The sequence below is a fragment of the Tachypleus tridentatus genome, chromosome 13, assembly GCF_004210375.1.
Source record: "Tachypleus tridentatus isolate NWPU-2018 chromosome 13, ASM421037v1, whole genome shotgun sequence".
Classification (NCBI taxonomy): Eukaryota; Metazoa; Arthropoda; class Merostomata; order Xiphosura; family Limulidae; genus Tachypleus; species Tachypleus tridentatus.
Genome location: NC_134837.1, coordinates 59,516,345 through 59,539,592, shown reverse-complemented (window position 1 = coordinate 59,539,592; position 23,248 = coordinate 59,516,345). Strand labels below are relative to the sequence as shown.

Genomic DNA, 23,248 nt, shown 5'->3' with positions numbered 1-23,248 from the left:
TATATGTGATGATTTATATTGACTGGTGTAGTTACTGGGAACCAACATCTGGATAATGGTAGGACGAGGAATCCCAATGTGATGGATCTACTCAAAAGGAACATTATTTTCTGAATTGGACCACATAAATGAGGAGCACAACATCAACATTTTGGAACCATTGCACAGAGTTGAGGTAGAACATATGTATTTTGAAATATGTAAAACACTATTCTCTGGATAGAACCACACAGAAGTAAAAAAGTAACAAGGACTTCCGTACTCCTATAGCTGAAGAAGTGGAATGAAATATGATGGAGTCTGGAAAAATGACAAGGCCAGACACAATGCAACAGGCAACTACAAGAACTTTATATTAAAAAAGAGAACTATCCTGATTTATTCAATCAAATTAACGGTAGGTATGGGTACCTATCGTGTAAATTTGGTTTGCTTTGTTTGGAATTCAGCGCAAAGGTACATCATAGACTATCTGTGCTTTGCCCACCACGGGTATCGAAACCCGGTTTCTAGTGGTGTGAGTCTGCAGACATACCACTGTGCCGCTGGAAGATACCCATGTAAATCCATAGGTTAGTATGGTTCAAAACGAGCATATCTATAAAAAAATATATGACAAGGAAAACTAACAGGAATCTTGTGGTACACCCCATCTCAACATTGTGTATTACTGGTCATAGGTATACATCTTGGCCACAGGATCTGAGAAATAACAAGCATAACTGAGCAAGTAACGTTCGCCACTGAATGTGATTCTAATTTTAAGTGGGACATGCCAGTGAGGGTAAAAATATATATATAAAAGATATCTTGCCCATTTTGAAGGATGGCTGCAGGTGGAAGGAGGTACCTAAAAAAGAATGAAACAGCTATTGATTGAAGATCGTGGGAGATGAATGTATGAGGTGCAGGCTACATACTTTACTGAAGAGTTTCCTGTAGTGGTTGATGGAGGTGAGACGCCAGGAAAATGTAAGATGCCCAATTTGATCTGAATGCACCTGGAACAGAATTCGCGAAGAAAGAGACAAAGAGGAATAGATCAATCGAATCAGTTGATGAACCCTACTTAAAATGGCAGAAGGATGGAGGTCACATAGAGATAAATGATACTAATGGTAAAAGAGGCTGTGTAGGCAATGTTACAATGAAAAGCATATATCGAACATAGTAAGGGATGGAAGAGAAACCGGCAAGAAGGAAGAGCATTCCTGTAAACTGCCGAAATTCTGAATAGGAATAATCAATTTGGATAAAGGAGAACATATGTGAAATGGGTAAATGTACGTAAAACGTCGATTTCAAAAGTATCAAAACAACACCAAACTAAAAGAAGTAGGAGTAAGCCTGAATGAATTTGTCAAACATGAAACATGAGGATGAAGGCTCAGATGGAGGGAGTAAAACATGGAACATGAGAATGAAGGCTCAGATGGAGGGAGTAAAAGACAATACTGACATTACAATCCAAAATCACTGCACGATTAGGAGGTAAATAAATCCAGAGGGAGCATAAAAAGTGCTAGTTGGTCCAGTCTTGACTGAGAATGATCACTGATGGCCCGAGGAGGAGGAGTTGAAGATCAAAAGAGGTATCTTGGTATTTAGTAAAGTGGTAACAGCTTTTAGATGAAAAATTCCCCATATACTGCATAGCCACCTGAAAACCTGAGGGTCTAAAGACCACTATGTAGGACAAACCTAATGAAGTCATGAAAAATGATTTGCTATAGGTTGAAGAGTACCTGAAACATGACACACAAAGAGACTTATTAACAACATGTGGGCCAGATAAAAAGTTTCAATATTCAACCACAAAAAGAACAGGGATGGGTGTTCAAATAGTAATTTAAGTAAGCCACAATGGTAGAGTTGTCAGAATGGAGCATGACATATTGGTTCTGTACTAGAGAAAGAAAATGAATAAAATAATTTCATAGTGACAAAAGCTCATAGATATTGATATGTTAAGGCATTACGATCTGAAACTATTGTCCAGAACCCTTGTCCTGATGGACCCATGCTCTTCAACCTTGAAGAGAAGCATCTATGAGTAAGTGTATATCTAAACAAGGTGAAGGAAGTAGTATTCTCGTCGTGGTATTTTTCTTGTTTAATCACCAATTTAGATTTGCTGTACAAAAAAGAGGAAAAGTAATTTGGATTCCAAAAAATTCCATTGGCTGTGCAGAGTTCACTGAAGATAACGTATATGTGGGTGCTCTAAAAAAAAGCATAAGTTCTCAAAAGCCACAGAAATGTTTATGAGTGTTCTAAAATACATTTTTGGTTTATGACACAAAAACAAAACAGGTGGTGCTTTTCTTCATAGGCACATTAAAATTCTTAAATAAATACACACTATAAAAACTTGTATACAGATACAAATCTGATGAATTATATCAGATTAAGAAGTTTTATAGAGCTTACCAATGAAAGCAATAGTCACAGAAATGGGAAACTTTGTTCGATCTTTCATGTCATTCTGAATTGTAGGAAACGAGGAAGCACCACCAAATGAAAAGAGTATTGTTGCAAATGACAGAAAAAACGACTTTATCGAGGGTGATGGACGAATGAGGTCTTTTTCTGTGGTCTTGTCATTCAAAATATTTATCAACAACAGCAAACAGGCAATCGCTGTAGTAGCCAGTGCCCCTACTGCAATAGGCCTAGAAGGTGAAAAGAAATACATTTCAGAAAGATGTTATGATTTTGCTATATTATACAGCAATAACCTTTTCTAACGACTCCTGAAAAATAATAAAAGTCCTACTATATACTACACGGTTGTTGTTTGGAAGAGGAAAGGTGATTCGATTGTGTTTTAATTTTTGTTATTTGCTAAATTTACTTCACCCATAAACACGCTAAAAATATCAGCAGTAAAATAAATAATAGATAATTTCAGGTTTATTATTTAAATTTATGAAACTCCAGAACTATTCTAGACAGTTTGCTAATTTTAGTTACTGATATGCCCTGTATAAACACCAACGTATTATCAATATATATTTAGTAGATGTAATAATAGTCTCCAAGTAAAGTTATTTAATAGTATTGCTTGGTTGTATTAAGGGTGTTGTTAATAGCAAAAGGAAAATTAACCTCTTACGTCAAGCAAATCTACACAGTCAAGCTATATATCACACGTCGTCACGATATTCATTAGACGTGATAATGCGTTGCAATTAATTAATTAGTAACAATAAAAAACCAACATTTCATGTCGAGACACTATCTACACACATTCATGCCATAATTCCTTTTATTTTTTATGTTCTTGCTTGTATTCAATTTCAAGTGCTTTCTTCTTTTCATTTAGTATAATTTAATAAATTTTTATATATTACTGAATAATTTATGAAATGTATTATTATTTTTCTTCGTGTGCCACTACTCTTAGCTCGTTTGTAGGTTCAGAATTTGTTCTCAAGTCTTTTAGCCACGTGTTATTTAATTTTTTTTTTTCCATCTAACATCTATATTCTCACTGAAAACCCGAACCATGATCCTCGTGTTAATCAATCAAATAACTTTAACTTGGCTACCACTATTCACTTTTTATTCTACACTCAGTAGTCGTGTTATATTTCACACGTCATCAAGATATCCATCACACTAGGTTATTAAAATATTTACAGTTAAACAACTTATTTTCAACTTCGCCGTCTCCTTTTACAAGAAAAAAAAAAGACATCAACGAAAATTCTTAGCCGAATTTCCATTCCAAACTACTACTCCACCTAGTGGCAAAAAACACATTATTATACACGGTAAAGATAAAATACAAACCACCACCATTGTACACAGTAAAGCTAAAAACACAAACTGTCATGATTAAACACCACACAGTAAAGGTATATATAAACCACTACTATTAAACACTACACAGTGAAGGTATAAACAAAAACCACTACCATTAAATACCACACAGTAAGGGTAAATTTAAACCACTACTATTAAACACTACACAGTAAAGATATAAATATAAACCACTACTATTAAATACTACCCAGTAAAGATATAAGAATAAACCACTACTTTGAAACACCACACAGCAAAGGTATAAATATAAACCATTACTATCAAATACTGCACAGTAAAGGAATAAATATAAACCACTACTATTAAATACTACATATTAAAGGTATAATAAATATAAACCACTACTGTTAAATACTACACATTAAAGGTATAATAAATATAAACCACTACTATTAAATACCACACAATAAACGTATAAATATAAACCACCACTATTAAATGCTAAACAGTAAAGATATAAATATAAACCACTACTATTAAACACTACACATTAAAGATATAAATATAAACCACTACTATTAAATACAACACAGTAGAGGTATAAATATAAAACGTTACTATTAAACACCACACAGTTAAGGTATAAATATAAAACGTTACTATTAAACACCACACAGTAAAGATACAAATATAAACCACTAATACTAAAAACTACATAGTAAAGGTATAAATATGAGCCACCATTATTACACACCATAAAGCTATAAACACAAAACCATCATTATTAAACATCATACAGTAAAACTACAAAAACAAATCATCATTATTATACATAATAAAACTATAAACACAAAACCATCATTGATACACACAATAAAACTATAAACACAACTACCATTATTACACAATAAAAAAAATCATGCTTATTAAACATTAAAGAGCATTAATATAAACATAAGCTACCATCAGGGGCGTAGATGTTTTACACCCGATGGGGGGATGATTTTTGCAACCACTTATGTGGACTGTTCAATTTGTAAGTTGGTAATCTCTGATTACGTGAACCTGAAAGCCGTAAACATGCAGTCACAGAGTAATCTTGTTGCCACGATACTCCAAGGTTTCCATGAAGGTTTGTATAAGTGAGGTGTTGTGAACAGTTTTCAAAATGTTAATAGAATAAAGACAAATGTGTCATAAATTAACTGCCACATGAATTTATTCCTGCATACTGCACAGTATAAAAGATGGCCATTATACTTGACATGGTTACTAATAACTTTCATTGCATGAATTACGTTTTCAAATATTAATAAAACTAGTAATTACCCTTGATAAGTTTATATCTACTGAAAAACTGTTCAAGTTGTTCGATAAAAATAATTAAAATGTCTTTGCGAACTCTTGAAAACTACACATCAATACAATGTAGCACATAATTATTCATACTTTTCATTGAATTAAGATTCATTTAGTCCTCTAGTCTACATGTTCCCAAACGTAGACCTCCTTTGTGATGATCTGTTTATGAATTCTTTCACAAGCTCTTCTATATTTATTTTGTCGACCTCATCTTTGTGAGTGTGACAAACTGCTACATGGTTGAGGCGGCACTGAGACACAGTTGACCTTAACCACGTCTTCAACCGTCTTAATGCAGAAAAGCTGCGTTCACATTCGTAGCTGGATACTGGACATACAAGCAAAACTTTCATGAGAAGAAATACATCACTAAACATCTGCTGGCTTGTTTCATGCATTTTACAGTAAGCATCCTTCGCACATTTCAGAGATACTGCTTTTGTTGTTCCTTTGAACATGGGCAACTGAAACTCGAGCCGTTGTGCAGAGATTTCTGGATAGAAGTTTATAACCGAGTTGTCAATCTTGCCAGATGTGATCATGTTCTCAAGTGCCAGATAATGCCTCAAGCCATTGTTGTCCGCATTGAATCTGGTGGTCAGATGTTCTATGACAGTGTCCATAAATTCAAAATATTGGCTTCTGTAGTAATCTCCAGCTGTTGCAGCATGGTGTGCTGAGCCATCACCTGTGATCCTTCTGGGGTCTGCGAATGCGTGGTAGTTCAATAGGCACCAGATCTAGGGAACTTACCTCTTTCTCAGCTTCATGAAATATCTTGTTGCAATTTTCCTCTGTTCACAATACCCGCAATTGCTCAACTGTCATTGCAGATGCTTCAATCATGCCAGATACTGTGGCTGACTTTGCTTAGAATGCACGGTTTAGTTCCTCTAATGTGGCTAATGGATGCTGAGCCATCAACAATCCTAAAACTGTCTTTCCTTTGTCAAATCTGTCCAGCAGACCTCGTTCTTTCACTGCTACATCTGATTTTTCATTTGCTAATTCAGATAAAGAATCAACAATGTCACTGTAGTGATCATTAGCACATGTAATTGCAGATAGGTGGCACAACCAGCGTGTTGGACACAGTGGGCGGATGTATTTAACTGGACCATTGTGGCTGTCTGACGATACAATATTTTCAAAGATTGTCTTGTATTTGTCTGACCTCTGAAGCAAGACACCAAGTTCATATACTCACTTGATAGAATCTCGAACACATTCAAAAGCTTCAACTGCATGTTGCATTATTAAATTATCCTTATGTGCTCCGCAGTGAAAAACAAAGCTGACGGTTGCTTCTCTTTTAATTTTGCCCGGCATCCACGGTATGCACCACTCATGTTAGCGGCTCCATCATAAGTTTGTGCTCTTAATCCTGACAGTGGTAAATTGAGTCTAGTCAGTACATCAAGTATAATCGAGGATATTGTTTCACCAGTTGTATTGGAAACACTGTACAAACCAAGAAATGTTTTATGGACGTCAAGGTTCTCATCTACGTATCGTACCCATATTGCTTCCTGTTTGGCACCTGTAACATCTTGAGTGGCTTTGCTTGTAGGCCTGTGATGCAATAAAACAATTCAACACATCAAACTGTAGGGAGGGATGATTGTATGCACCATACCCCCCAACTAAAATGAAGGGGGAATGTATTCCCCATCCCCCCAGGATCTACGCCCCTGGCTACCATTATTACACACAGTAAAGTTATAAAAATAAACAGACAAAATTATTATTTTTACAGACAAAAGTTATTTATTATTCATTTTAGGTAGAACAATTAAAGCACCACACAACTATAGTACAGACAAAAACCATTTATTCTTGTTTATTTAGGTCGAACAATTAAAGCACCATACTCCTGTAGAATACACAAAACATATTTGATAGCCGAACATCTCCATTATTTCATTCTGAGTCTTTGGTGATGTGAATGTGGTTTTCTTTGACAAGTAGGCCGTCAACTCAGGATCTTACTCTTCCAGGAGCTTCATTAACTGCAGGAAGTTCCCCTCCGTATCAGTATGTTCACCTAATGCTGAACCTTGACGCAGTAAGAAAGGTAAACTTCTGAATATTTTGGCTAAACTTTTTTTGCATTCTTCCTGCTGCTTCTTTTTTTTTTCATCATGTAGCTGGACAGTCACTGGAGTTACATCAAGTTAACCTTCTGGAGATATAGCGAATCTGTGCTGAGGGGTGGATTGGTGTCCGTTGAATTTCTGTTTTGCCTTTTTCCAGTTGCAAAAACCGGTGGATATGAAGGTATATTCCGCTGGTCTCTCCAATTTCCCTGTAAAAAGGCCTCTGTTTTCCGCCTTGGCACAATGAAAGCATATGACTTTTTGAGTCTGATTGTCGAAGTGCAGCCATGGGAACTCATCAAACCACTTGCCCTGGAAGTTGATATTTTGAGATTTTGCTTTCTGTCGTATTAGCTGTGCGTCTGGATGATATGGCTTTCCACACTGTATCTGTGGAGTGTCAGATTTTTCATTACTACACAAACTTGTTTCACAAGTATCTGGTGGATCATGATGTGCAATAGTTTTACAAGCATTTTCAGACTCGTCCTCTGATGAACATGGTATTTCCTCTGTATGGAAAGTTTCTATTCCTTTGCTTGAGGTTGTTGCATTATCTGCATCTGGATTGTCGCTTGTAGTACTAGTAACTGGCTTGCAGAACTGTCTAATATCGGAAAGTTTCAGACGCTTGCTTGTCATAATTGGAATCTGTTTCCCAGATGACTCAACAGGCTAAAATACAGTCTTTATTGAAAAACTCTAACGTACAACGAGCAAAGATAGAACAAAATGGAAGTAGGACTGAACTGTACAATGTATTTAAGTCGAACGCGCGAACCTCATAGTGACTACCGAGCTGACTGACCGCCTGGGCATCGCTGGAACAAATATGTGTGCTAGTTACAACACAAGTAATTGCAAGTTTCTCGAAAAATACTTAAACAATCAAAAATATATTATATTCCTGTTAAAGTTCATCAAAAGGCAAACATGTTGTGACATAATGTCTACAAGCACGCCCATTAAATAAACACACCTAAACAAAAACTAGCAATACAATTCGAGTAGAGGCTTCAGGCCGTTGAAATCGCTCCTTTTGTGTTCTAGTTATACAAGAAAATACAATATTTTTACTATCTATGATAAGAGAATATATTGTTCTTTTACCATAAAGCACCAGCACTTTATTAGAGGGCGGTGATAATCTGAAATTTCAAGGATTAATGAGGGCCACAAACACAGGTCTAATGAGCCCTGTTGTAAAATCGAGGCTCAGACTAAAGGGAGCAGAGGGGGGTGATGTAGGGCGCGTCTGGATCCGAGCGGCCCGAACCTGTCGTTAACTGTACACTAAACATACTATGGTCAGCGACTTCGGCAGCTAAGGAGAGTAAGGAGTTCGACAATAAAACCGGCTAGACATGCATAAGAACAAATTGCGTAGAAAAACCGCACAATATACACATAAGATTGATGCAGCTACAAGCTACAAATGGCCTGCCAGATCTAGATCACAGGAGTAATATTTTCGGATTTCATGCTCTGTTCAATTTGAAACTTTTACCTAATCTTACACTACGTACAAGACGTAGGTAGATTCTGTGATAGTGCTTGCAAGCCTTGCATGAATACTTAGGCCTACTAACTGATACTTACGAACTATCGCTTAGATCGAAAAGCTTAGAAACATGCCTATGATCAAAGGTTTCCTCCTTGCATACCTCCCATGCAAGTTAAACGTGCGCAGTCTCTTTCTGATTGTAGAGGCATGCACTTTCACATCAACAGTAGCCAGAGCCTGCTGTAGGTCCCGTGATGACATGTTAGGGTGTTTGGAGACCTCTTTTAGCATCTTGCAGTCTGCTCTCGGAGTGAACTTGCTTGGACGACCAGACCTGGGCATGTTGGCAGTTGTTTTGAAAGCCCTTCACTTGTTGACTATTTTCCAGACAGTGGAATGGCTGATTTCAAAATCTTTTGGGATCTTTTTAAAACCCTTACCAGACTCATAAGCTGCTACAATTTTCTTTCTGAAGGCCTCAGACAGATCTTTGCTCTCACCATGGTACTCACTCTTACTTCAACAGTCATCAGCACACCAAACTAAATGTCTGAGGTTTAAGTAGGGCAAGCCTCATTAACTTTTCTGAGTAACGATCTTCTAATCATGTGCACCTGGTGTAATACATCTGTGTGTGAACTTGCTTGGACGACCAGACCTGGGCATGTTGGCAGTTGTTTTGAAAGCCCTTCACTTGTTGACTATTTTCCAGACAGTGGAATGGCTGATTTCAAAATCTTTTGGGATCTTTTTAAAACCCTTACCAGACTCATAAGCTGCTACAATTTTCTTTCTGAAGGCCTCAGACAGATCTTTTGCTCTCACCATGGTACTCACTCTTACTTCAACAGTCATCAGCACACCAAACTAAATGTCTGAGGTTTAAGTAGGGCAAGCCTCATTAACTTTTCTGAGTAACGATCTTCTAATCATGTGCACCTGGTGTAATACATCTGTGTGTGAGTTGAGCTATTTTAAGTGGGAATAAATGTGGGGGTGTCCTGACTTATGCATTTTTGTAGAATTACATTTACATAATATCTTGAAAAGTCTTTTCTTCAGTTTTAATTGTTTAGTTATATTCCTATAAATCTCTCAGTATTGTTAAAATTGAGATTAAATATCTATATATCCAAAAATGTTACAAATATACATAGGCTTTCATAGGGTGCTCTAACTTTTTCACATGACTGTATACTTTAAAATTGCTTTTGCATATCTCTTATCTCCACATTCTAAGACAAAACATAACTCACATTACAATGATATCTCTTTTTTATAACAATTTATTTCAGTTACTCACTGTGCTATGTTGAAATTCATTTCTTTTGTATATTACGTTTTTACACAAAATATATGTATGTAGTTATTTATTTTCTTAAAATAAAACTCATGTTAAATGCTGATTTGTTTCACATTCCTCTTAATCTGTATAATAATGACATATCTTTTGTCTCCCACAATGGGGCGATGAAAGATAAGTTTTAATGAATTATAGTTTGGAAGTCAGGTGTTAAACGCCGAAATCTGATAACTCGGTAAAATTCAATAGACCTGCATTTATAATAAAAATGTCATTAGCTGATTTATATATATCTATATTTATTACTGAGCAAAACAAGTTCAGAGTACAGTAGTATAATGGGGGCTGGAACGTCAACCTCAGGAGGTAGAACTTTCGTTTTTATTTTATTACTTTGGAGAGCAGTTACCTTCCCAAACAATAGAAAGTGATATAGACGAAGTATGTTGGAGATTTTAGCACTCAGATTTTGTTCTCCGAACATACATATATATTCTGATAATTTTGTCTGATTATTATTTCAACATGTGATACTAGCGAATGGACGTAAGATCTTTTAAATGGTATATCCTCATGGCAATGCGGCTCCTACTTCCACAGGAACCTCCAAAACCCAGTGTACATTTTATATTTCAAATTTTAGCCTGGGAATCCTTTTAAATTATGTAACGTATTTAATATTGTCCTTTGTTTTGACCTATTTTGTTCATCAAAATGTCGTACATCATAGGTTCGGATTTATTGTTTTTAAAGCACTCTTTCCTTTTGGTGTTGTGGCCCGGCATGACCAGGTAGGTTAAGGAGTTTGAATTTTAATCCGAGGGTCGCAGATTCGAATCTCCGTCGCACCAAATATGCTCGCCCTTTCAGCTGTGGGGACGTTATAATGTGAGGTCAATCTCATTATTCGTTAGTAAAAGAGTAGCCCAAGAGGTGGCTGTGGATGTTGATGAATAGCTGTCTTCACTCTAGCCTTACACTGCTAAATATTAGACGGATAGCGCAGATAGATCTTGAGTAGCTTTCCGCGAAATTTAGAAAAACAAATCTTATGATGTTAATATTTGCTTAACTGTTTAGGTTGGTTTGTTTGTTTTTGAATTTCGCGCAAAGCTACACGAGGGCTACCTGCGTTAGCCGTCCCTAATTTTGCAGAGTAAGACAAGAGAGAAGGCAGCTAGTCATCATCAGCCACCACCAACTCTTGAACTACTCTTTTATTAACGAACAGTGGGATTGACCGATTATTATAACGCCCTCACGACTGAAAGTGCAAGCATGTTTGGTGTGATGGTGATTCCAACTCGCGATCCTCGGTTTACGAGTCGAGTGCCTTAATCACCTGGCCATGCAGGGCCTAACGGTTTAGGTACTAATTTTCTATACATACATATGTGTAATCCTCTTACTTGCCAACATTTTCTCTTATCACCAAATCCTAATAAACAAGTTCTGTTATCCAACAAAGAGACTCATATTCAGCTTGTGCTTAATACAATCCTTTAGGATATAAATTAATCAATCATTAGAATTCTTCTTTTTCTGTAAATAATTTTATTATAACATCTATATCAAGAAAATCATTTTGCACAATGAAAAATCTCATGATATAGTTTTATTTCAATAACACTATTGAATCTAGAAAAATATTTCTTTTTTTACAATCTTAAATCACTCACCAAAAATCATTGGGCGTTCCAAACCACATTAAAGGACACAAAAAGGCCGCCAATAATAGAATCCAATAACAGAAATGGATGCCAATTTTTTCCGCAAGAGAAGCGATCATTTGAGAGGACAGAAGAAGAAATACGGTTGCCACTCCAAATAGTGTAAAATTTACACAAAAAGATACTACAGCCCTTGAAGATAAAAATTAAAATTCATTAATCATATTAATAACTGCAACTACCATCTGCAATACTAAGATACAACTTTTCTAAACAAAAATTATTACAAAAGTTATGGTATGTTAGAAAAAAATAGATTTTTAAAACTATTATTAGTTCTAACTTTATTTATATATTACAATTATTTGAATACAAAATTTATAAATTAATACAACCTCTACAGAAACTTAGTTTATATGCTAACTTAAGGTTTGTTTTTGAATTTCGCACAAAGCTACTCGAGGACTATCTGTGCTAGCCGTCCCTAATTTAGCAGTGTAAGACTAGAGGGAAGGCAGCTAGTCATCACCACCCACCGCCAACTCTTGGGCTACTCTTTTACCAACGAATAGTGGGATTGACCGTCACATTATAACGCCCCCACGGCTGAAAGGGCGTGCATATTTGCCGCGACGGTGATGCGAACCTGCGACCCTCAGATTACGAGGTCCTTAACACGCTTGGCCATGCTGGGTCGCTAACGTAGAGATTTTAAAGTTTCGATTATTTATTTGTTACTATTTGGAGTACCCATCCCCTGGGCGGAAGTTATTTACATTCGTGATTAATGAAAGGTTATATTAAGAATGGAAAGTTACTTCCCTTATATATAATTGCGAAAAACGAAAAAAAAAACACCATAAAACTGCAAAATATCTTCCCTCCCAAGGGAAGTAGTAGTGCTAAACGATAAAAAACACACCATATAAACCGCAAAAATGTAAATTTGTATGAATCATGGACCTAATTAATGTCTATACTAATTTTGGTGAAATTTATCCACACACTCTGAATTAGACAGTACTATTATATTTATACAGATAAATAGTTACATGGACGTACAACAGACAGTACTACTATACTTATACAGATAAGTACTTACGTGGACATACAACAGACAGTACTACTATATTTGATATAGATAGGTAGTAACATGGACGTACAACAGACAGTACTATTATAGTTATACACATAAGTAGTTACATTGACATACAACAGACAGTACTACTATATTTATACAGATAAGTACTTACATGGACATACAACAGACAGTGTTATTATATTTATACAGATAAGTACTTACATGGACGTACAACAGACAGTACTACTATATTTGATATAGATAGGTAGTTACATGGACATAGAACAGAGAGTATTATTATAGTTATACACATAAATAGTTACATTGACATACAACAGACAGTACTACTATATTTATACAGATAAGTACTTACATGGACATACAACAGACAGTGTTATTATATTTATACAGATAAGTACTTACATGGACATACAACAGACAGTACTATTATACTTTATATAGATAAGTACTTACATGGGCATACAACATACAGTATTATTATATTTATACAAATAAGTAGTTACATGGACATAGAACAGACAGTACCATTATATTATATATAGATAAGTAGTTACATGTACATAGAACAGACAGTACTGTTATACTTTATATAGATAAGTAGTTACATGTACTTAGAACAGACAGTACTGTTATACTTTATATAGATAAGTAGTTACACAGACATAGAACAGACAGTATTATTATAGTTATACACATAAGTAGTTACACAGACGTACAACAGACAGTACTATTATATTTATACAGATAAGTAGTTACATGGACGTACAACAGACAGTACTATTATATTTATACAGATAAGTAGTTACATGGACGTACAACAGACAGTACTATTATATTTATATAAATAAGTACTTACATGGACATAGAACAGACAGTACCATTATATTTTATATAGATATGTAGTTACATGGACATATACAGTGCTGTTATATTTATATAGATATTTTCATGGGGAACAGGAAGAGATGGGGTCCTTTGGTGATCAACGATTAAATACATATAATTTGGATATTAACTATAAATATCACATGATAGTGCACAATAATATAGATTTCAAAACAACATATAATTAATGATACTTGTTATTAACGTCACTAGCAATTACAATAGTATTAAAAAGTATTCAAAAGTATAAAAGTTTCATAAACATATTAACGTTAATTATCATAATTTTCACACAAACAATCATTAACTTTAAAAGTTATTTAGTATTTCTAACAGGATCACGCCCACCTCATGAGACGACCTGATGCACGTAAACCAATAGCAGGATAAGGATATCTAACTTTTCCTTCGTACTCCTCCCACCTCTCTTCTAGTATAGTCCAGCAACGACCCAAAATAATCCCACAGAAGCCAGCGTTAACACAACAAAATACAATTAGCACTAATCCAATCCAACCTGAAAAACAAACATTACTTATTTAAATACACTGAACTTGCTTAAAGTTAAAAAAGTTTTCCTATTTAAAGAATAAACTGAAATTAATACCTATTTATCTCTTAAACTGTACATAATCTTCCTTTTGTAAGTTTATCCACTGTTTTAAAAACACCTCTAAAACTTAATGTCCCATATTTTGTTATATATAATTCTTCTGAAGTGTATTTATTCTGTTACAAACTTCAAACTGAACAATTACATATACTCCAGCACAAATGTTTTGTGAGATAACTTATTCTGTTATAAAACTAGGACTGAACACCATATACCTTGTCACCAGTTGAAGTACTTTACTATACATAACCTTCCTTATGCTGGTTCACTTATTCTGTTGTTAAATTAGAAGTAAATGTCATATACCATGTCACCAGTTGAAGTACTTTACTATACATAACCTTCTACTTGCTAGTTCGTTTGTTCTATTACAAAATTAAACATTAAATGCCATGTCCCCACTTTACTTATACTGTTAGAAAATTAAAGATCATGTACCATGTCTCCGGTTCAAGTACTTTATATATGTAATATTTTTACGGTATTTCTCAGTTTCTGTTATAAAATTGAAACTAAATGTCACATATCACGTCTTTAAGTGCTTTATTATATGTAATCATCCTTATGTTGGTTGACTCTGTTATAAACTAAAACTAACGGTTATATACCATGCTCATATTTCAGTTGATTTCTTTTGTGTGATCTTCATTATGCTGCTCCTCTTATTCCATTAGCCATTCTGTTGGGAACATTTTCATGCTCCATTTCAGGTAATGCTCTAGAATACACATCGTCTTTTAGCAACAAAACTCTCACTTGATTGTTCGTAGGCCAAGCATAGTGCTTGTGCTGAATGCTCAATATTCATAACGATTTGTTAGAAAGGTTTGTTTTTTATTATTTTATTTTGTATTAACTTCGATGATATGATAACATAATAGTTTAATTCATAAGTTTTATGGTATCGACATTATAAAATTCACCATGTAACGCTTATGTATTAAATTAGATTATGAACTGGCTTACTATTTGTAACATTATAAAGTAATCATTGAAAATGTTTTATATGGGGAAATAAACGTTACTTTTGAATATTGATTTGGTATTTTAATGTAATTTACATGAAGCACATTTCTAGGATTTAGTACCGCGTATATTGATATAGTATTTCCCACTTTCAGTTTTCCTCGAGTCTGTATAAGAAATGTGTATTTCTAGCATTTAAAAAAGTTCTACGACCAACAATCAACAGGATGTCAAGGAAAACAAACAACACTTATTATAAAAAGGATCGTTGTGATATGCAATGATTTCCTTAATTTTACATAATCACATAAAAATAGAAAAATAAAAGTTCCTAAACAATGTATTCTTTACTTTCCAGTTAAGGTTACAGGCCAAACACAACGAACTATAGTAATGAAGCTAACCTGTGTCAGAAATTATAATGAAAGATTTTAAAGATAAATTGTTATTTAAATAAATATATAGCAGCACTGGAATTGAAATATATTATATAAATAATATTTTATCCTCTTAATATACTTAGTAAAATAATTCCATCTACAATGTAACACAAAGAAATTGATCTACACTTGAAATATGAAGTGGTCAAAGTTAGGACTTGACATGATAAATTAATCTGATGGATATCCTATGCTGCACTCCAATATTAATGTAAAACTATGTGAAAATGCCTTCCAACGAAAACATGATTAAAACCATGATTCTTCTATAACACGCCCCTGCATTATCACCATTAACTGATAACATTTGTGTAATGTCTTTATACACCAGCAGTCCACCGCCATCAAAACCATATACACATTATATTCTCTGTGTGTAATGCCTTCATACACCACCACCATCAAAACTATATACACATTATATTCTCCACCACTTTTCGAAACATAGTAATGCTCTTTCATTTTTTATCTTTGTTTATGATGAGTATCACATATTCTTTATATCCTATATTAATATACGTTCACTATAGTGAGTGAAAAACAACTCAAAGACACCTCATTTACCCCTGGGTATCTTTTACTGTGCATGACACAAAGTTTTAGTGTCTTAGATTCAAATGTTCGTTAAACTATTAAACTGCTATTTTTAGTTTATGTTACATCAATTAGTATAATACGAAATGTCAGCTAATAATCCATATATTACTACTATATAAGTTTTAAATTCTTCTACAAGACAATATTGAGAAAAAAAATCCTAAATTTCCTCTAGTATGACATTTTTTTATAAGCATCTTGTCTTCCCTATTTTATCCACTGCTATTGAAAAAGTACGAACACTGCAACTCAAATAAACACAAGATAACCATAGAAAACACTCAGATACTAAGTACGGAAACAAATATAAACAAACTTAAAATCACAGAAGCCCTACTTATACACAACTAAAATCAAAATTAAACCAATATAAAGGAACACCTTTATACCTATACTAATTAATAATCTAACATCTAACTGCAACGCCACGTGAGGGCGTTATAAAGTGACGGTCATTCTCATTATTCGTAGGTAAAAGAGTAGCCCAAGAGTTGGCGGTGGGTGGTGAAGACTAGCTGCCTTTCCTCTACTCTTACACTGCTAAATTAGGGATAGCTAGCGCAGATAGCCCTCGTGTAGCTTTGCGCGAAATTCAAAAACAAACAAGCAAAGTCATGTACAATCCCGTACACGTTTACACTATGGTCCCTAAGACATGTATCTAGTAATGGTCAGTTGCAAACTCTTTCTCTTTGGGGTGATGGGGATTCGAACCCGCGACTCTCAGATTATGAGTCAAACGCCCTAACCCACTGGCAATGCTGAGCCACAAAAAATTAAAAATTAGGTTTCAAAGGGATCCGTGAAAGCAAAACTGACTTCCGGTGTACTGAAAATCAGAAATCATATAGAAAGGGCGTCTGAGAAAATCAGAATATATATGATTTAGTACGTTGTGCCAAAAGGACTTTGTGAATGTGCAAGAGACAAAGGCACATGATAGCCACATTGGAGCGCACATATCGCATTGTGATGCCTCCAAAATAGTTTTGGGAATGGTATATAAAACCTTTTTCAAAAACAAAACATTTATATATAGAATATAAAGATGTGTTTATATCTGGGATTTAACATTTTCAGACTGTTGTTTTCATTTATAACTTACTGATACTGAAAAACAGAAGTATGATGAATTAAGTGAGCCAGCGCTATCCAGAGAGAGTCCTACATCAAGTTACCTATCCACAAGAAAATGATAAGTAAGAAGTCTTGTAAGTGGTTAGAGTCCGCAAATGTCAGTGATAAAAAGTATTTGTTTGTTTGGTTTTGAATTTCGCGCAAAGCTACACGAGGGCTATCTGTGCTAGCCGTCCCTAATTTAGTAGTGTAAGACTAGAGGGAAGGCAGCTAGTCATCACCACCCACCGCCAACTCTTGAGCTACTCTTTTACCAACGAATAGTGGGATTGACTGTCACATTATAACGCTTCCACGGCTGATAGGGCGAGCAAGCCTGGTGTGACGGGGATTCGAACCCGCGACCCTCAGTTTGCGAGTCGAGCGCCCTAACCACCAGGCCATGATAAAAGTACACCTCGCATCCCAAGCAACAGACGTAATTAACTGATCAACAATAGGCCACATTTAGAGTGATATTTTTTTATGTAATATGTGCTTTACATAAACGAATATCATTATGTAAATAAATATTTATTGGCCAATTCACCACTGCGTTCTTTTACATATTTCATAATAACTGACAAACAAACTACAAGCTGCTTTCACTTTTACATTGTTCTAACTTGTACTGATTTGTAGCCCTAAGTAACTCTATAAATGACATTCAAAGGAAGATAAACACGAAAATCGTAAAGAAACAAACATATACTAGTTCACATCTACTGGATCATGTAAGTTACTATTTGTGATAACTCACAATGATTTGAACGTTCACTAAAACTGAGTATTACACTAAAATAAATCTGTCAGCTCAATATTCATTAAATATTTACTTCTCGCTAACTGCAGCTCACTTGTATTTATGTTTAATCCTTATTTTAGATATTTCAAAAAGTCTCTCGATCATCATTACAACCAGCAGTTTTCTATAGCAAACAAACAAGTTTCAACATCTAAAAATATAGCCTACTACAGTATTAAAGTAATTAAGATTCAACCCTTAAACTGACCTCAGTGACTCTTAATATAATATTATGTTTTGTCTAATTGTAAACAAATATCGTTCACATTCAGAAAAATTTCTAATTTTGAGAAAAAGAAACAAATTTCAAATTATCATTGTATCAGACACTTCATTCATTCATGTTCTCTATATTTCTATGCATAATATACAATTCTGAGAGATTGAAACAAATTTAAAACATAAAATATTATAATATTATGTAGTGGATTTAACATTTCTTTCTCCTAATTACTTTGACTGTTTATTTTATGCGCCTAACAGACTGTTTAATCATGTTAAAAGAATAATTGCAAATCATATATATCTATTAATAACATCGTGTAAAAAATATAATTATGTGTTAGAGATGTTAGCACGAAATGTAAAAGCTAGGCGACCAACACATCAATTAATACGTAAAATAATTTACAATAATTCCAAAAAGTGCATAATGTAGCATCATAATACCAATGAGATTTATATAAATTTTTTTTTGCTGTTTTTAGCACAAACTTCCCCCAAACCCTTATTATAAATCACAAAGCATTTCAATGTTTATCTAAAAGTATAAATAAAAACAAAATAAAGCCTGCTAGATGTTAAATCATTTCACATTTTAAGCTTTTTATTACTTACAGCTAAGTAAATAAACAGGTACCATGAAAGAGATTCTTTATAAAATTTTGATTTTAACACATGGTTGTAAATATGCCTTGTTAGTGTGGCATATAAAAGACATTTAAGTCATGTGTGAGATTCAGTGCACACATACTTTCTAAACCTGAGTGATCCATTTATTACTCACCTGTGCCAACAACTGACTCTGGAAGAGCCAGAACACCACTGCCAGCCATCTCTCCAGCCACAAATACTGCAGTAGTTAAAACTGACATGCCCAATCTGTTATCACTTGTTGTTCGGGTTTTCTTGGAACTTACTGACTGTGAATAAAGTAGTGATTTTCCTTCGTCATTCATGTTTCTTCAACTTAATTTTGAGAAGATAACTCAATCACTCGTTTATTTAGTTGTTCTCGTCTGAAACAAACTATGAATCCACCTATTTCGTAATAATAATACAATTCTTAAAACTTATTTCAAGTGTCACAATTATTTACCACTTCTCTTTTCCACTGCTCACGTATTTTTGAATCCAAAAAGTTTTAACTGCTGTTTGAAGTTTGAATAGCAGAGTAGATCTATAATTGGAGTGTCCGTAGGGTAAGATGCTAAAGTGTTTTATTAATTTTGTTATCGGAATGACTCATTTGATAATTCAGATAACATTACAACCACAAATATGTGCTGACATCACAGATAGAACTTCATTGTACAAACATCTATTGTGCATCATCATACACATTTAACAAGATGACTAAGTGTCTTTTACTTTATATAGATTTTTACTTGACACCTAGCTTTGGTTTTACAATAATTACTGTAAGCCCAGTTTGTGTTTTTAAAATGTAGAACTTTACGGATTATCTGAATGTTTTATTGTTGAATCTTATTTACTTATTGGTTGCCAATAATATGAACATAGTACCGTTCCTTAGACAGCTAAACACTTTTCAACTCTTAAAAAAGAACAATATTCTTAAACTATTAACAATATAAAAGTGTTGTTTCCCCTGGGACAGCGGTAAGTCTTTAGATTTACGATGCTAAAATAAGAGGTTCATTTTCCTTCGGTGGACACAAATGATAGCCCTCTGTGGCTTTGCTATGAGAAAACACACACACACAGATAAAGGAACATTTTAACCTATTTGTGTTATAAGATATGGTGTCGTTCCTTAAAGAGCTAAAACAAAATTTTAAAACTATATTTTGTTATTTTTATGTTATTTCTCATTTCCACATATGTTTAGATGATAAGTTATATGTATAACAGACACTTAATATATTATATATATTGCCAATCCTGGTGTCTTTCCGAACGTTCATTCGTCTCCTGTTTGAAAAATTGCACACGCAGACAAAACTCAACATTTACTTTTGAAATGACTGGAGGATATGCATGAATAATATTGATGCCTTATTTTACAAGCAGGATTTGTGTTAGGAATTAATTAACCTATTATTCACATTTCAAAATGTGACGTAACTTAAAGAATAAAAATTTAAATTTACCTTATATATATTATTGTTGAGCAGCTGTTAACGTGACTGAAATGTTTAACAATTATTTTTCGTGGTGGGCGATATAAGAGAAACAAAGTGTGCAACAAAATCAACATTTTTAAAAAAGTCCATGAAACAGTGTGTTTATCTTATAGCAAAGCCACATCGGTCTATCTGCTGAGCCCACCGAGGGGAATCGAACCTCTGAGTTTAGCATTGCAAATTCGGAAACATACCGCTATACTAGCGGAGGGCAAAATGTCTTTTATTTTTACTCTGTGTGTGTTTTTCTTATAGCACAGCCACATCAGACGATCTGTTGAAGACACCGAGTAGAATCGAACCCCTGATTTTAGCGTTGGAAATTCGAAGACTTACCGCTGTACTAGCGGGGAATCCCATGAAACAATTTAAATTGATAGATTAACTTAAACTTTTCCAGTCACCATGGGCTGAAATTTTTGTTAAATAAACTCTTCTCGATACCAGGGGGCGGATACTTTTAGTTATGTTTGATATGAAGGCTTATTGATGGAAGAACATCAAGTTCGAAAATATGCATTTATAAAATAGACTTATGATTAGAACAACAAATAAAAGAAGTAAAATAATAATAATAATAATACGCATCATTAGAATTTTTTTCGTGCTCTTACAAAGAAAACAAAATCATTCAATTTAATAAACTGGAGAAAATCAAGGTACATATCTAGCTATTGTTAATTTTACTTTTACAAAAATTGCGTTTCCTCTTTACTGTTCTATACAGAATATTACGATTATAAACCTTGGATACGTGTACGTGTTTTCTCACCTGGTTAGGATTAATATGGGTGTATCTACTGCTTTCTGTTTGTAATCTCAAGCTATCTCTTATTGTCATATCTGGTGTAACGTATCTGCAGCTGTAGGTCTCAGTACTTTAGCTAAGTCATTGATAACATTTTCATGACGTGTGTTGTACTGGATTTATGAAATTAATGATTTTTTTTGTTTGCTAGTAAGACAATTTACCAAAGGTGGGTGACATGGCCTTTTAGGAGTTATTAATAGCTTGAACTTGTGTATAGATTCAAGTAAAGTTGGTTCTTCAATCAGAATCACTACAATTTTCATTTAATATTATTCATAACTTGCCTTTTTTCTAGTGTAAATGAAATTGTTTTTAATTAAGTCCAGCAGTCAACATAGGTTTGTTTGTTTTTGAATTTCGCACAAAACTACTCGAGGGCTATCTGTGCTAGCCGTCCCTAATTTAGCAGTGTAAGACTAGAGGGAAGGCAGCTAGTTATCACCACCCACCGCCAACTCTTGGGCTACTCTTTTACCAACGAATAGTGAGATTGACCGTCACATTATAACGCCCCCACGGCTGAAAGGGCGAGCATGTTTGGCGCGACGGTGATACGAACCTGCGACCCTCAGATTACGAGGTCGCACGCCTTAACACGCTTGACCATGCCGGGCCATGTCAACGTAGGAAAAGTAGGTCAATGAATGCAGCCACAGTTGGAAGAGCTACAACCTGGATGTTAAGTTCTTACATCGAGTCCACTGAAACATAAACATTTTAAACCTAGTTTTGAAGACAAGTCATAACTCAGAGCTTCACAGCATTTGAGCATGCTCACTCTCCTGGACTTGTCTTTAGCATGCTGGAGGAGTTCATAGTTGATGGTTGATATGATAATGCAAGAACTAAGAGCCCTGAGACTAGTGAGAATGGTCATACTGTGCCCAACCAAGTGAGGTCGATATATTTTTTAATGGAGACACCAATAGTGGTGAAGACTTTATGGTATTTGAGGAGAATAGGATTCACAAGTTTGACCTATATCACCACCAGGTGGGGTAGAAAATGTCTGAAGAAGAGTTTGAAGATTTCTGAAACAGTTGAGCCTTATTAGAGGAAAGACAAGCTACCAGAATTGCCTAAGGTCACCTGAAGGCATCAATTTCAGTAAGATCACAAATTAATGGATGATTGAAAAGCTGAAATATAACGGACCAAGAAGCCCATGTATACAAATCTTCTGTGATGTTAACAAGGGAAATGTTTACGAAGAAATAATGGCTTTCATGAGAGCTCATATACCAATAAAATTGTTATCAAAGATATTGTGTTCTTGACTTGACTAAAGTCGCTTTTGTGGAGGCGCTTGTTGAAGGTATTTGCACTGGAGGAATTAGCACAGAGAAAAAAATCTTAGTTATGGTTGCAGTGGCTCCACCTTTTTGAGAATATAAATACTGACTTTTGAGAAGCACAAACACCGGAAATGCTCGGTCCTTAGCTCTATAACTATAAAAACTCCAGATGTTGTGGTACAAGCACACTTGTTACAAAGGCCCTATTACTATGATACCATAATCTATGCACCAGTAAGTTTCTACGAAATGAAGTTTCTGAGTAAAATAAAAAGTCATCAGCTGCAATAGAAGCGATAATAAGATTCTTTATAGCTGATTGCCAAATTAATGGTACGCTATGTTTACTCACAACTACTTTAAACTAGGAAAGCTTGACTAAAAAACAGAGAAAAAAAAAGGAAAAAATTACACAATTCACAATTACTTTATTTTTAACGACTATGGTTTCGCCAGTAAAGTAAGTATCAATTATAAAAGAGACTGATATGGTTCTCACTGCCACTGTAGGTGGGCACAATAATTTACTTGTATTCAGAGGTATGATGG

General features: G+C 34.5%; 1 protein-coding gene across 4 annotated transcripts in view; it reads right to left on the bottom strand.

Annotated features, from left to right (window-relative positions):
• LOC143237823 (uncharacterized) overlaps nucleotides 1-23,248 on the bottom strand; it is a 51,380-nt gene that overhangs the window by 13,485 nt on the left and 14,647 nt on the right. For 3 of the 4 annotated variants that reach the window (XM_076477457.1, XM_076477458.1, XM_076477455.1), the window contains exons 2-5: nucleotides 19,234-19,369; nucleotides 14,039-14,207; nucleotides 11,713-11,895; nucleotides 2,431-2,672 (exon numbers count right to left, since the gene is read on the bottom strand). In XM_076477457.1, the coding sequence (XP_076333572.1) occupies nucleotides 2,431-2,672; nucleotides 11,713-11,895; nucleotides 14,039-14,207; nucleotides 19,234-19,321 (682 nt within the window). In that variant the 5' untranslated portion in view covers nucleotides 19,322-19,369. Of the gene's footprint in view, nucleotides 1-2,430; nucleotides 2,673-11,712; nucleotides 11,896-14,038; nucleotides 14,208-19,233; nucleotides 19,370-19,545; nucleotides 19,644-23,248 lie in introns of those variants that run through there. The other variant, XM_076477456.1, reaches the window with a different exon arrangement.